This window comes from Puma concolor, chromosome C2, assembly GCF_028749965.1.
Source record: "Puma concolor isolate L17-30 chromosome C2, mPumCon1.1.hap2, whole genome shotgun sequence".
NCBI lineage: Eukaryota > Metazoa > Chordata > Mammalia > Carnivora > Felidae > Puma > Puma concolor.
The window spans coordinates 29,706,925-29,721,148 of record NC_141675.1 but is presented as its reverse complement, the minus strand read 5'-3'; the positions used below and the strand labels follow the sequence as shown (position 1 = coordinate 29,721,148).

The 14,224-nt window shown below is 45.0% G+C and overlaps 1 protein-coding gene across 1 annotated transcript in view; it reads right to left on the bottom strand.

Annotated features, from left to right (window-relative positions):
* Window positions 1-14,224, bottom strand: part of BFSP2 (beaded filament structural protein 2) — a 68,957-nt gene that overhangs the window by 16,467 nt on the left and 38,266 nt on the right. The window contains exons 3-4 of the mRNA XM_086674308.1: window positions 10,689-10,845; window positions 9,222-9,383 (exon numbers count right to left, since the gene is read on the bottom strand). Coding sequence (XP_086530434.1) covers window positions 9,222-9,383; window positions 10,689-10,845 — 319 coding nt within the window. The remainder of the gene's footprint in view (window positions 1-9,221; window positions 9,384-10,688; window positions 10,846-14,224) is intronic.

Sequence of the window (14,224 nt, the reverse complement as noted above, 5' to 3'; positions counted from 1 at the left end):
TCTCTTTCAAAAATAAATAAACATTAAAAAAAATCGTTTTAAATTTTAAATTTTGCATGTTATTGCACATGTAAGATGGGTGTGAGAAAGAACAGCAAGCATGCTTTGGAGTGAGTCAGAATGAAGTCTCTGAGAGTCTCCAAATGGAGGGCGAAAAGGGCCATCTCCTAACCCAGCCCTCTGCTATGCAGGCGTGTTCTTAGCAGAACATGTATCCAAGATGAGCGCTCAGACGTGGAAATGTGCAATCTGCCTTTTCCCAGCAGGTGCTGTGTGGATTTCAGCAAATCACTGGAGCTCTCTCTTTTTGCAGCTGGTGAAAAACAGCTTTACAAAAGCGTTGCTCTGCTTCAGAGTACAGCTAACCGCCTTGCTCTCAAGCCTCTTGGATCTCACGGGGTCACACTAACCTCATTATGTTCACTATCGAAGAGAAAGGGAAAGCAATTGAGTCCTTGAAGATACTGGGGTTCCCGATCTTCTATCACAGAGGAATCTTATCCCATGAGGGGGCAGGACACAGAAACATGATTTGGAAAGATCATGACAAGAGTCTGGCATACCCTTTTGGACCCTCAAGACAACGGCTTCTCAACCTCACATTCCACAGGATGTCACTTGCTCATTTCTAAGTAAAGAAAATGAATCAAGACACCCCCACTCCCACCCCATGTGATCTGTCCAGGTCAACCTAGCTGTTAAGAATGTTGATACTGGAGTCAGAATGTGTGGTTTGAATCTCAGTCCTGCCGCTTTGTAACTGTGTATTCTTGGGTAAGTTACTAACCTCTCTGGGCCTTCCTTAGTTCCCTCCTCTGTAAAATGGATAATATTTCAATACTTATCTCATCATGGGAACACGAAATAAGAACAAGCCTGTGAGGTGCTCAGAACACCACTGATACTTGGTAAATGCTCTGTTGGCAATGCCTTCATGACACATTCATTCTGCCTTGTGGAAGTCTTTTTCTTCATTTTAAAAATGTTTTATTTACTTTTGAGAGAGACAGAGAGTACAAGCGGGAGAGGAGCAGAGAGAAAGGGAAACACAACCTGAAGCAGACTCCAGGCTCTGAGCTATCAGCACAGAGCCCGATGTGGGGCTCGAACTCATGAACTGAGAGATCATGACTGGAGCCGATGTTGAACGCTTAACCGACTGAGCCACCCAGGTGCCCCTAGAAGAATGGTCTTTCTCTCCATTGCCTCCCACATGCACTCAGCCAACCTCACACTAGATTGTAGGTACCTTGCGTGAGTGGACAACTTCTCACTGACTCCTCTGTCTGCCCTGGTGACCTAACATGGTTTTTTACACCTAGGACATGCTCAGCAACATTTACTAAAGGTCTACAATGTGTCCTAGGCACATTCTAGGGACTACAGAAGAGGAGGGTCTACCAGCAGTGGAATTAAATCACATCTCCTTTTCATTAGGAGGATTAGCTATCATTATTATAATGACTATAAGTCACTTTATAGTCCTGCGGTGTCATATAAATGGTATTTAGCTAAGGATAGCTTTTGATAAGCAGCACACACACCCCTGACCTATCCAGCCAGATGTAGGATTTATTTGGGAGAAGGCTGGATGCTATCCAGTCTTTACCTGAGACATGAGTTCTCCTGTGTGGGAACTAAAAAGAACTACGTGTCTCGCTCGGTGAAACTTCAGTGTTGGCAGGAGAGCTGGCCTGGAGAGGCTAAGCCAGGTTTCTCCTTGAATTTACACAAGAGCCACCTGGCTGTTGAAGCTGCTCACTTAAGGCTATAGGACCAATTCCCAGTCTCAGTGGAAACTGGCAAAGGGCACAGCGAGGAGCACGTGGCTTTGTGGTCTTGCGGCCCCTTGGCCATCAGTAAAGCACGTCCCGCTGAGGAAAGTGGCAGAAGAGGCTTGGCAGTGAGTGTAAAAGTATGAAAAGTATGTTTTTCTTCTTAAAGCAATTGTTGGAGAAGTCTAAATGATAGTATTTTTCTTCTGGTTCATGGAGACCATCCCATTCCTAAGAAGGAACTCCTCTGCTCTGTCTCTTCTTGGAGATTAACACGTGTTGAATGAAAACCGTACTACTTTAATTTCTCAGGGATTGGAGCTGTTTCATCTTTGCAAGTGTCTTATTTTAGAAACAAGGTCCCTATACTTTTCATGGGGAAGAGCTACCACTGAGAAATATCTAAGATATTTTGAGACCACAGAATCAGGTGGCCAGGGACGGGCCAGGGACTTTGTGCCCACAGCACCAAGCACCTGGTCTGTGTTTAACAAATGGAGTCCGAGTGAGTGAGCGAGTGAAGATTTCTTGGTAGAATGTATGAGGAGGAGCTTACAATGTTGGGTGATCCTCTATATAGTCACTCAAATATTGGTCGTCGACCAGTTATGAGGTTGGAAACACAGTGTGGATGGTGAGGGTCTAGGAGTGCCCTCTGCAGTATACACGTTATACTTGGTAGGGTAAAGAACAGGTGAAAGTGGCCAGTGCCTACCTCAATGAGACAGTCTCTTTATTTTCCCTTCTAACAACTACTCTGATTCCCCCGACCTGTCCCCCGGCCAGACCAGCCAGGCTACACTACTGTACCACACAGTGACAGGAACCAACTCTTGGTCTCCTGGCTCCTCTAGTAACCCTGCCTTACTGGCTAACAATACCTTTTGAAAGCTAGCTGGAACTACCATAAATTAAGTAAAAAGACAATTGACAAGCTGAGAACACATTTACAACTTATTGCAGGGAGAGGATGAACTTTTCTAACGTACAAAGAGTCACTACAAACCAATAATAAAAAGTCCAAGACTGGGGTGCCTGGGTGGCTCGGTCGGTTAAGTATCCAACTTTGGCTCAGGTCATGATCTCCTGGTTCATGGGTTCGAGCCCTGTGTTGGGCTCTGTACTGACAACTCAGAGCCTGGATGGAGCCTGCTCCCTCTCTCTCTCTGCCCCACCCTCGCTCATGCTCTGTCTGTCTCTCTCTCTCAAAAATAAACATTAAAAAAAAAAAAAGTCCAAGACCTAACAAAAATGGGTAAAAGGTATGATCTGATAGTATACATGAGAGCAAATATGGCTGAAATTCAGCAAGTAAAGAGATGTTCCACCTACCTTATAACATGAGAAATGCAAAATAAAACTGCACCGAGAAACCATGTTTTACCTATAATATTGACAAAGATCACAAGGTATGAGAACTCACAGTATTGGCGAGGATGTGGGGAAATGGTCACTCTCAAACATTTCTGAGGAGAACGTAAATTGTTACACCCTTTACCTAGGGTAATTCGACAACATTTATCAAAATTACCAATGTACATAATTTTTGACCCAGCCATTCCACATCTAGGAATTTATTCATAGATGTATTTCCATCTTGGGAAGTGAGGGACATAGGTAGTTAGTGACTCATCTCATTTATAAAAGCAAAAGATTGGAAGCCACCTTAATATTCATCAGCAGGGCATTAAATAAATCCTGGGATATCCACTAGCTAGAACAGGGGTTGTGAATTTTTTTCTGTAGAAGGCCAGATAGTAAATATTTTAGGCTTAACAGACCATATGGCCGCCAATGCAATTTTTCGCCTCTGCTAGCATATGCAAATGCAGCCATAGACAATATGTAAATGAAGGAGCATGGCTGTGTTCCAATAAAGCTTATTTGCAAAATACAGGCAGTAGGTCAGATTTGGCTGTGGGCCATAGTTTGCTGCCCACTGTGATATAATATCATGCATCTAAAAAGCATGAATACTACTATTTGTGTAAAGAGAAAGAGAATATATACGTATTCTCTTGTATGTGGATAAAATATCTCTGAAAGGACTCATAGTATAAGGATAATATTGACCGGCCCAGTAGAAAAGAACTGTATGTCATTTCGCACATTTTGAATTTTGAAGCAAGTGAAGGCATTATATATCAAAAATGCTTAAATAAAATAAAAGTAAATAAAAAAAAAAAAAGAAAGAAAAACAAGCTGGGCCCAAAGTTCTTCCTGTGACACTCCCCCTCAGTGCTTGTAGTGAGCACATCAGAATAAAACATGGCTTATTTCACTGAAGAGGCATCAGGATTATAGCCAACTCATCAACGCACAGGGTCTCCTAGATTGCAGATGCTCTTAGGGGTTCTGCTGTTTCTGTCCTCCTTCAAAGGGACTCTCCCAGTTGGCTATCTTGCCATCTAGAGTCAGTGACCCCAGGTGACTAGCAGAAACCCATTTCAATCCAATTTCATATATTCTAGAAAATATTCACTTTTGTACAAGCAAGCAAAGGGAATGTGTTGACATGGCAGCCTATATAAAATATTTGCCCTTTCAGGATAAATTATTATTTGTGAATATGGGTAATGTGGAGACATGTTATCCAAGGTTTCTAGTCTCCTATGGGTAGATCTAGACCTATGTTGTCCAATATGATAGCCACTAGCCACACATAGCTATTTAAATAAACATTAAATAAAACTAAAAGTTCAGCTTCTCGGGGCACCTGGGTGGCTCAGTCGGTTAAGCATGCAACTCCAGCTCAGGTCATGATCTCGCGGTCTGTGAGTTCAAGCCCCACATCGGGCTCTGTGCTGACAGCTCAGAGCCAGGAGCCTGCTTCAGATTCTGTCTCCCTCTCTCTCTGCTCCTACCCCGCTGGCGCTCTGTCTCTCAAAAATGAATAAATGTTAAAAAAAAATTTTTTTTTTTAAAGTTCAGCTTCCCAGTTGTATGAGGCACATTCCAAGAGCATAGTAAGCACAGGTGGCCTGTAGCTGCCATACTGGAAAGATGTACAGATTATACAACAACAGTTCCGTCTTTGCAGAAATTTCTATTAGAGGGCACTGCTCTAGTCAGTTGCTAATGTGTCTTCCAGCCCTAAGACCATCAATAACCAGAAACCTCACAATTCATCTCAATCTGTTCACCTCTCTTCATTCTCTACTGTCTCCACAATCTGTCATCCTGACTGTGGGAGGCATGATGGTTAGAGCTCCAATGAAGTTCCTGACCACAAATGCCTTGAACTGATCTGAGGCGAGTGCAGACCACCATCAGAATAGGTAGCGTGGGAGCATTTGCTGTGGGGTTCCTGGCCCCCAGGAGCTATTAATAGGAAGCTGAGTTCTCTCTCAGTGGCACCTCCCACCCCACCCCACCAGCTTGTGCTGGTAATTGAGTAAGCCTTTGGTTATTGCCCACATCCTCCCACTGCAGTGAACAAGGGACATGGATGAGGCTTCCAGGAGTGAGGGTGTGGAGACCCCAGGGGGGTGGTTAAGAAGGCAATACAGAGCCTGTCTTGCTTGCTACAGAATGGAAAATCTCAGATTAGGAATGCTAGGAAAGAGGTGCATGATAGCGCCTCCCCCCCCCCCATATTCCCAAGGTGGCCTTGTGAGGGTCTGTGGGCTGCAGACTGGAGGGATGTATTCCATGGCTAGCCAGGAGGTCTGGAGGGTGGTATGGCATGTTGTCTGTGGTTCCCTGAACATCCCCAAATACCTTGAGGTAGGTAACCACAATAAATCAAAGAAAGGGCCAGGCTGCAAGACCCTCCAGAAATTTTCTGGACCAAACTGATCTCCCCAAACATGGAGTTATACAATTTGAGAAGTTCCAAAAACTGGACCGCCAAAGTTCCTGACATCCACGACCGTGGCTGGAGAGAACCTAGCCCTAACCTCTTTATAGGCTTTTATTGATTTAAAACTAGGAGGAGTTAGCAGATAACTGGTAGCAGATGCTGATGGCATCCACCTTTATCCCTCAGGCTGAAACATGTTTGTTCTCCCCAGCTTCCATTCCACTGCCAAGTTCCATACTTCTTTGCCTGGAGGAGCTTTCTCTGAAGTCTTTGAAAGGTCACTCTGCTAGCAGATGCCAGATGTCTGATGGGGATGGTATTACTACCCCAGCTTCCTCGCCTTTCCCTTCTCTTGTATTCTGTACTGTTCCCCAGAAGCCCTGTGGCTTCAGAGTCCAGTCTCCCACAGTGGCTGCTGGTTGGAGAATGAGCTCTTTGTTGGTTCCCTTCTCTACCGGTATTTTGTACTCCCCACCCGCCCCGGCCAACTTCCAGATAAACCATTTCCACTTTAATATTTGTCTCAGGGTCAGTTTCTGGGGAAACCTAAACAAAGACATAAATTAATCATGTCAATTAATTTTCAGGCTTTCCAGGCTGAAAGGTAATTAAATACATGTTTGTATGCTCTCTGCAAAAGGTTTTGAAAGGAGTGTGTGCTAAGCCATTTCACATTTATGCTTTGCTGCCAGGAAACCGACAGGAGATGCTCAGGATGGGCAAATGTCAGCCCCCAAGGGCATGATAGCAACTGACAAAACTATTTATTGGAGGACTTCTGGCTGTCAGTTCTGATCTCTGTTGATGATCAGAGGAATTCACTCATTCTGCAAATATTTTCTGAGCTCCGCCTCTCTGCAGGAGGCCCAGGCAGCATTAGCCAAATGAAAACAAGTACTGTCTGTTTTCTCTGAGATGCAGCTTTCAGATTACTCTATTAAAAAAAAACACTAATGAATCTGTTCAGAATTAATGCTTGAATTACTGTTGGGTTGGTAATGATTCTCAAGAGTGTGAAGGGTGAATAATAATGGCCAGGAGTTTTTTCCTTTTCAAACTATGCAGGATTTATTTCTGTGAATTCAATGCCCCTTCCCTCCTCCCCGAAGAAATAACTGCTACAGGGGCGCCCGGGTGGCTCAGCTGGTTAAGCCTCCAGCTCTTGATTTTGGCTCAGGTCATGATCTTACGGTTGGTGGATCCAGCCCCTCATCTGGCTCCACACTGACAGTGTGGAGCTTGCTTGGGATTCTCTCTCTCTCTCTCTCTCTCTCTCTCTCTCTGTCCTTCCCCCCTCCTCAACAAACAAACAAACAAACAAACAAACAAACAAACGAAGAAATGATCACTACAGTGTGGTGTATGCCCCAGGAGGGTTGGGACAGAACAGGGTTGCACACCACAGAGATTCTGCTTTGGGAACAGAGCCAAGCAGGAATGACAGCCCAGTGTGGAGTAAAGGTGCCTGGACTGGGAGCCTGGAGAGCTGGACAGTGGTGCTGCCAGCCAGCTGTGTGACCTCAGGACGTCACTGCCCTCTCTGGATCTGTCTCCTCACCTTTGAAACGAGGAAATGGGATGGTCTCTAAGGTCCTGGATTATAAATATTCATGGATCTTCTAAAAAAGAAGTAATGGACCAAAATCAAACCTGTGGTTTGGTTTCACTTTCCCTTTGTGTTGTTCCACCTCTGGCCTGGTTGGAGGTGGGGAGCTGCATTTTGTGCAGTTAGTAGGCACTATTTGCCATAAAAAATGTTTGCAGTGACCTGGCCCATGGAATTAAGGTTAGAAAGAAAAGGGGCGTTGAAAGGGGATAAGGGGTAAGAGAGATGGGGGAGTAAAGATGTTTCCTGGGCTGGAGAACATCAGGGGGTCCAGAATCGGTGAACACCCTGATCTGAAGGTTTCTGTTGATACTTAGGGGCCAGGGGATTGAGGGGCCACAGGGGGAAGAAAGAAGAACAGAAAACGTCCTCCTGGTTTTCTTTTAGTAGCTTTTATAAACTCTTGTGGCCCTCCAGCCTTCCTGTATATTAGAAACATCCAGCGAACTTAAAAAAATCACAGAGACCCTCTCCTTCTTTGGATTTGAGTGGTCTTTGATGGCACCTGGAAATGAGCATTTTTGAAAATGCTCTGAAATAATCCCGCCGTGCAGCTGGAATGGAGTCCCACCAAACAGTGACTCAAAGCATAGGAGCAGTCCACTTGCCTTCTCTCCAAAAGATGAGCTATCTCATTTTTCATACCTTTTCCACACCTTTCTTTCTCTTCTGTTCCTCTCATCCTGGGCCTCAAAATGCCCCAAGTCATACATGGCTGGGAGATGGAGAAGGGAAGAAGAAACCCTATGCATTCTATTTTCTCGTTAATTTCTTGATTATTTATGAGGTTTAATAAAAGATGTTTTCCTCCATGAATATAACTCATAATATTTAAGAAAAACTTTAAAAACACCGTGGTCAAAAACAAGCGAGCAAAAACATCTCAACATGTCAAATAGGCCCCTCCCTCAAAGACAACCGCTGCTAACTCCAACACATTTTTGCGTTTTCTTTCTAATTCTTCCCGGATGCCTCATTTCTTTGTTTGATTGCTTCACCCTACTGTATATACCAGGGGTTGGCAAACTGCAGCCCACAGGTAAATCCAGCCCACCTCTTGTCTCTGTAAATAAAGTTTTATTGGAACACAGCCATGCTCATTTGTTTGTTACCTTTTGTCTACAGCCGCTTTCACAGGACCATGGCAGGTTTGAGTAGTTTCAACAGAGACTGTCAGGCCCAGGAAGTCTAATATTTATTATTTAGTGCTTTCCAGAAAAAGTTTATTGGTTCCTGGCATATACCCTTCTGTACTCTTGTATCCCCCATTTTACCTTATTATGTGAGCATTTCCCGTGTTGTTATAAATGCTTCATAAATATTTCTAACAACTTCCTGGAATTTCATTGCATGGTTAGGTTGTGGCTTAGCCTTACTCCTATTATTAAACATTTCTGTGTCCCCTCACCCAGTTTTTTCATTCTTTTTTTTTTAAATGTTTATTTAAACGTTAAATAAGAGAGAGAAACAGTGTGAGCAGGCAAGGGGTAGAGAGAGAGGGAGACACCAAATCTGAAGTAGGCTCCAGGCTCCGAGCTGTCAGCACAGAGCCTGACGCAGGGCTCGAACTCACGAACTGTGAGATCATGACCTGAGCCGAAGTTGAACGCTTAACTGACTGAGCCACCCAGGCACCCCAGTTTTTTTCATTCTTTAAATGAATGCTTCAGTAAGTATGTTTGGATGTAAACTTTATCTGTGTTTTCAATGATTTGTTTAGGAAAGTGTCCAGATTATTCAACTGGAAGGTAGGGGCATTTCAAGACTTTTAACACATATCGTGAATTCCCTCACTCAAAGACGTCATACGAGTTTGTACTCCTCAGTAGTAATATAGGGGAGAACCTACTTCTCCACACACTTGTCGGCATTAAGTTTTAAACATGTTCTGCGTTTAGACAGGTAAGCCGCTATCATCTTAAATTGCATTTCTTTTATGTCTAATGAGATTGAAACTTGCATTTCTTCTTTTCTGTGTTGACTGCTTTTCACCTTTGCTTGGCCTCCTTCTGCACAGGGCAGAGGGGAGCACACTCACCTTGGCTTGGAGCAAGGCTCCTGCCTCCGCCCGGTTCTTTTCCACGTCTCTCTCCCAGTGGATTCTGATGGTCTCGAGGATGTCGTCCAGACCAGTGCCAATGGGAACACCCATTTGTTCCAGCTCAGACCCTGCCAGCTGTTTGTACAGCACTTTCACATCCTGCAAATGACAATAGACGCTTCAGGTGAGTTCCAGAGGTGAAGAAAAGGACACAGAAGTTGAGCCAGCATAAGCCCAGGTCTGTTGGGTAATCCTTATGCTTCTCATTCTGCTACTGCCAAAAGTGGGGCTTCGCAGAGACTGGCAAAGTCCCTGACCCTGTCATCAGCACCGGTGCCATAGTCTCCTTCCCCAAGGATGTATTTCTTAGGCTGGTCTTCGCAAACCCAGACCCACTCAAAGCAAACGTCAAAATAAATAAATAACCAAATAACAACACAAACAGAGTAAGCAACAAGAGTAAGATGAAATTGATGGGTTTTGTAAAGTCACAGTAGGCAGGAAGAGGTTTAAAGGTAACTCTGGAGTCTCCAAGGGTTGGAGGTGGGGGGAGTGGTACCAAACGACTGAGCTAGGAACAGGAAGTGGGCTTTGGGTTCCTGGTCAGCCTGAGGTTGGACAAAAGAAGGGACTTCCCAATGGAAGCATGGTTAAGTGAGTTTTGACTTTTTCTTTTTTTTTTAATTTTTTTTTTCAATGTTTATTTTTATTTTTGGGACAGAGAGAGACAGAGCATGAACAGGGGAGGGGCAGAGAGAGAGGGAGACACAGAATTGGAAACAGGCTCCAGGCTCTGAGCCGTCAGCCCAGAGCCTGACGCGGGGCTCGAACTCACGGACCGCGAGATCGTGACCTGGCTGAAGTCGGACGCTTAACCGACTGCGCCACCCAGGCGCCCCGAGTTTTGACTTTTTCAACTGAAAGCACTTTAAGTGTCTGATCAGCGACTTGTGTGAGGTGGTTTAGAGTCAGAGCCATTCCGCAGGGAACTGGAGGGCTTCCCCGTTGGAGGTCCCACTGAGTCCTGTCACTCAAGCATCTGACCTAATTTCATTAATGAGTGTGTGTAAACCACAGCTTGGATCTACCTTCAGAGCTGTCTTGTTTGTCCTATGCAGTGTTAAAAAAAAAAAAAAAAAAAAAAAAGACACGAAATACAGTGCCTTGAGGTAGAGGATGCTCTCTCCAGTTCAACACAGACTCCGTCACTCTTGCCGGTGTGGACCTGCTGTCTCCTCCATTTATGTACCAGTCTGGTCTCAAAGCCACTTGAATTTGAGACTCCCTGGGGTAACCTTACCCACTACAAGGATTTGAAGGTATTTTACCCGCATTTTCCCTGCAGCCCTGGGCAAGGGACGGGGAGAGGCTGAGATGAGCCACCATCACTGTTGTGAACCTCCGTCAGACAGGTGAGTGCCTGTGGTCTGTGGCCAACCCAGCGTTGCCCCTGCCCCCACCTACCTCCTCATAGCCCCTTGACAGAAAGCCAAGTTCTTCTTTCAGGCTTTCTATTTGACTCTCCAGATCCATTTTTGTCAAATTAGCCTCATCGATGACTTTATACAGAGAGTTAATTTCCTCTTCTGCTGCCTTTCGAAATGGCTGCTCATTTTCATATCTGCAGATAAAGGAAGGTAAAGAGCAGAGGTGGGCAACCCAAAAGGGAAAATAATCAGAAACGTTACCAATAGGCCAATTATGTCATAGACAAACAGATGTGAAAAGTCACTGTTCCAACAGCTTTGAGGGCACTGTTAATGCAAGTCTTAGATGTTGATTTATTATCATGAAAATGATTGCAGCCAACTTCTGATGGCCCAGCTTCACAGGCTGCCAGGCTCAGGGGCTCTGGAGGCACAGAACTCTAGGGAAAGCTTCTCCGGGAGTTGAGATCCAGGTAAGGGGATCTGGCCTTGTCACCATTATTGTGATTTGTCATCCTTTCCCTTGAGGATCTTTTAACAGACATGACTGAGAGTCTGCTAAGTACCAGGCTATGTGCTAGTGATCCCAAAATAAAAAGCATGGTTTCTGCTCCCAAGAACCCATGTGAAATTTTAAAACTGTGGCTGCAAACCCCAGTGCCATCAGAGGCCAAGAGGGGAATATAGATGAGGGACGAGGCCCAGGTCTGGGAAGCAGGGAGAGGTGGGGACGGGACAGGAGCACACAGGACGGCTCACCCTTCAGGCAAGGGGAGGCTGCTGCGTGGAAAGGTGTGTGCCCTTTCTCTTCAAGAGAAACGAGGAAACCTGGATTTATATGTAAAATATCCAGAGTTTTAAAAACTTGCAGCTTATACAATCACACACACACACACACACACACACACACACACACACACACACTGACACAAGTCTGAAACTGTGCCCTCCCCTCCCACCACCAAGTTCTTTCTTTTTTTTCCCAAGTTTTTATTTAAATTCTAGTTTACATACAGTGCAATATTGGTTCAGGAGTAGAAATCAGTGATTCATCACTTACATATGACACCCAGTGCTCATCCCAACGAGTGCCCTTCTTAATTCCCATCACCCCTTTAGCCCATCCCCCCACCCACCTCACCTCCATCAACCCTCAGTTTGTTCTCTGTCTTTAAGAATCCCCCTGAGTTCTTTCCATCTCTGGTTTGCGCAGAGCCTTCTTTCTAAAAGCCACTCAACATCTTTGCCAGTTTCCCCCAGCGTTAACTCCTTTTCTTCCACAGCCTTCCACCCAGGTGTACCCCATCAGCCAAATTTCACACCTTACCTTCACCCATCCATAGGATGGAGAAAGCTCACACTTCTCATTGAAGAAAGCATCTTAGGGCTTTAGAGTTTTAAGGGCATTTAGGGTTCCTAAATGTCTCCCACTCCGTGACAATGCCTCGATAGCATTCTTGATAGGTGATCATGTAGTCTCTGCTTGACTACTTCCAGTGATGGGGAACTCATCACCTATCAAGGCCACCGTTCCATTTTGGGACAGCTGTAATTATTACAAATTTCTTCCTTAAAGAGCTTAAGCCTTCATTCCTGTAAGAGTCTGAGTTCCACTCTCTGGAGTACCCAAAGTCAGTCTAATCCTTCTTTCTGGCAGCCCTATAAATATTTAGAATGTCTCTTATAGCACTCTTTCTTTCCCGCTCATCTCTCCCTCCACGCCTTTTGTTCCTCAGGTTAAGCGTTCCCGGTTCTTCCGTTCTTCATACAAATTGGTTTCCATGTCCCTCATCATCCGTGGCAGGGACTATGACCCTTCTGTCTTTGTATTCTTAGCACCCACCTCCAGGCTTCAGATAGATTTGTGGAATGATTAGAAATGCCCTAATTGGTCCATGTCCTTCTCAATATGTAATACAGAAAATGGAATGTAAAACTCCGGATGTTCCCTGATCAATTCAAAGTCCTGGGGGACTGTTTGCTCCTTTGTTTAAACCCTTCAGTTCTATTCACCATGGGCCCTAAGGTTTCCTTCGAGGGGGTTTGTTTTTTTGTGTGTTTGTTCATTTGATTTTGACCAGCTGTATTTGCTGTTGACTAATATTGGGTGTCCTCTCAACTAGAGACCCTGAGCATTTTTCACAAGCCCAATTACCTTGTCCTTTCTGGGTGCACCTGGCATTTGAACCCAAAGAGAGGATCCGCATATATCTTCTCTCAGTTTCATTGGCCCAGTGTTCCAATGTGTGGGGATCATTTTGATTCCTAGTTCTGTCTGTCATCTTTCTCTTCACCACCCCTCCTGGCTTTGTATCTTCTGCCATTTTGCCCTACCTGCTCTCATGCACCTGTGGTTAAAAATAGTAAATGAAGGAACCAAGGACAGAGCCCTGTGGCATACTGCTAGAGACCTTTCCTCAGAGTTGGACCTGCACCTTTGAATCACCCCCTGAGGAGCTGGTTTCTAAAGCATTTTTATGTACTCTCTATGTGGGATTAGATTTTCTACCCAAATGTATTCTTTAGGAAGTACTGTATTTTTATTAACATTTAATCTTTTGGAAACGAGTCTTGCCCTTCTAGCTGGAATGAAAACCTACCCCTAGCACTGGGATTGGCCCCTTTTGACCCCCCCTGGAAGAGTCTCTGTGTGCCTCCAAAGTCCTGTTGTGCTTATCTCTCCAGGGAGCCTGGTCCTTCCCAGGATATGCGCCACTCAGCATTATGGGAGGTCTTAGGTGCTCTACAGACCTTTGTTTGGAAGTCCTTTAGAATTTGACACATATCTGTGATATCCCCAAGGCTGCTGCTAAACTTTCAGCTTTCTCTCACTGTCTTTTATTCCTTTCCTCTTCCATGTTGAAGTCATCAAATAGAATCTCTGTGTTGGTGATGCCCAGAAGTGCCTGTCTTGACCTGTGGGCCACTCTGGCCCGGCATCTTCAGTGGCCCACCACAACTGCTCCGTCAGCTCAGCTCAGCTCTGCTTGCTCAAAGCCAAGCTCATTACTACCCTTGAATTTAGACCAGCTTTGCTTCCACAATTTTCTATTTTTGTCGAGAGAATGGCAAATCTTCTCACTTACCCAAGTTCAACACCTGAAACTTACCTTTGCCTTCTATTTTCAGGCTGCATATGTAGATAATTATCAACCCCTGCCAATGATTTCTTTGACCCATCCCTCAAGTCTGCTCGTGGCCACTGTCCCAGGCAGACCTTGAGCTGTAACAGCCTCTGATCGTCTTCCCACAACTGACCCACAGTAGTGCCTCCAGAGGAACCATCCTTAACCATATCCAGTCACCATCTGCTCAGAGCCTTAAGTGTTATCCTCTGGCCCCTAAGTAATCTATCTCACCTTACTTTCCAGCCATGGCTCCCAGTACAGACTCTGCCCTTCCACTGGTCCAGCCCCTTTGCTCCTATTGCTTCTTGCTGGTTTGCCCTGCTTCTCCTCTCCACCAGTACAAAGCTGAAATTTTGAAGCTGAAGACTAGTCATGATGAGCCACTGCTCAGATCCCTTCTATGGGTCTCTTCTTCTCTCAGGTCATCTCTGAGCTCTTTGGTAGG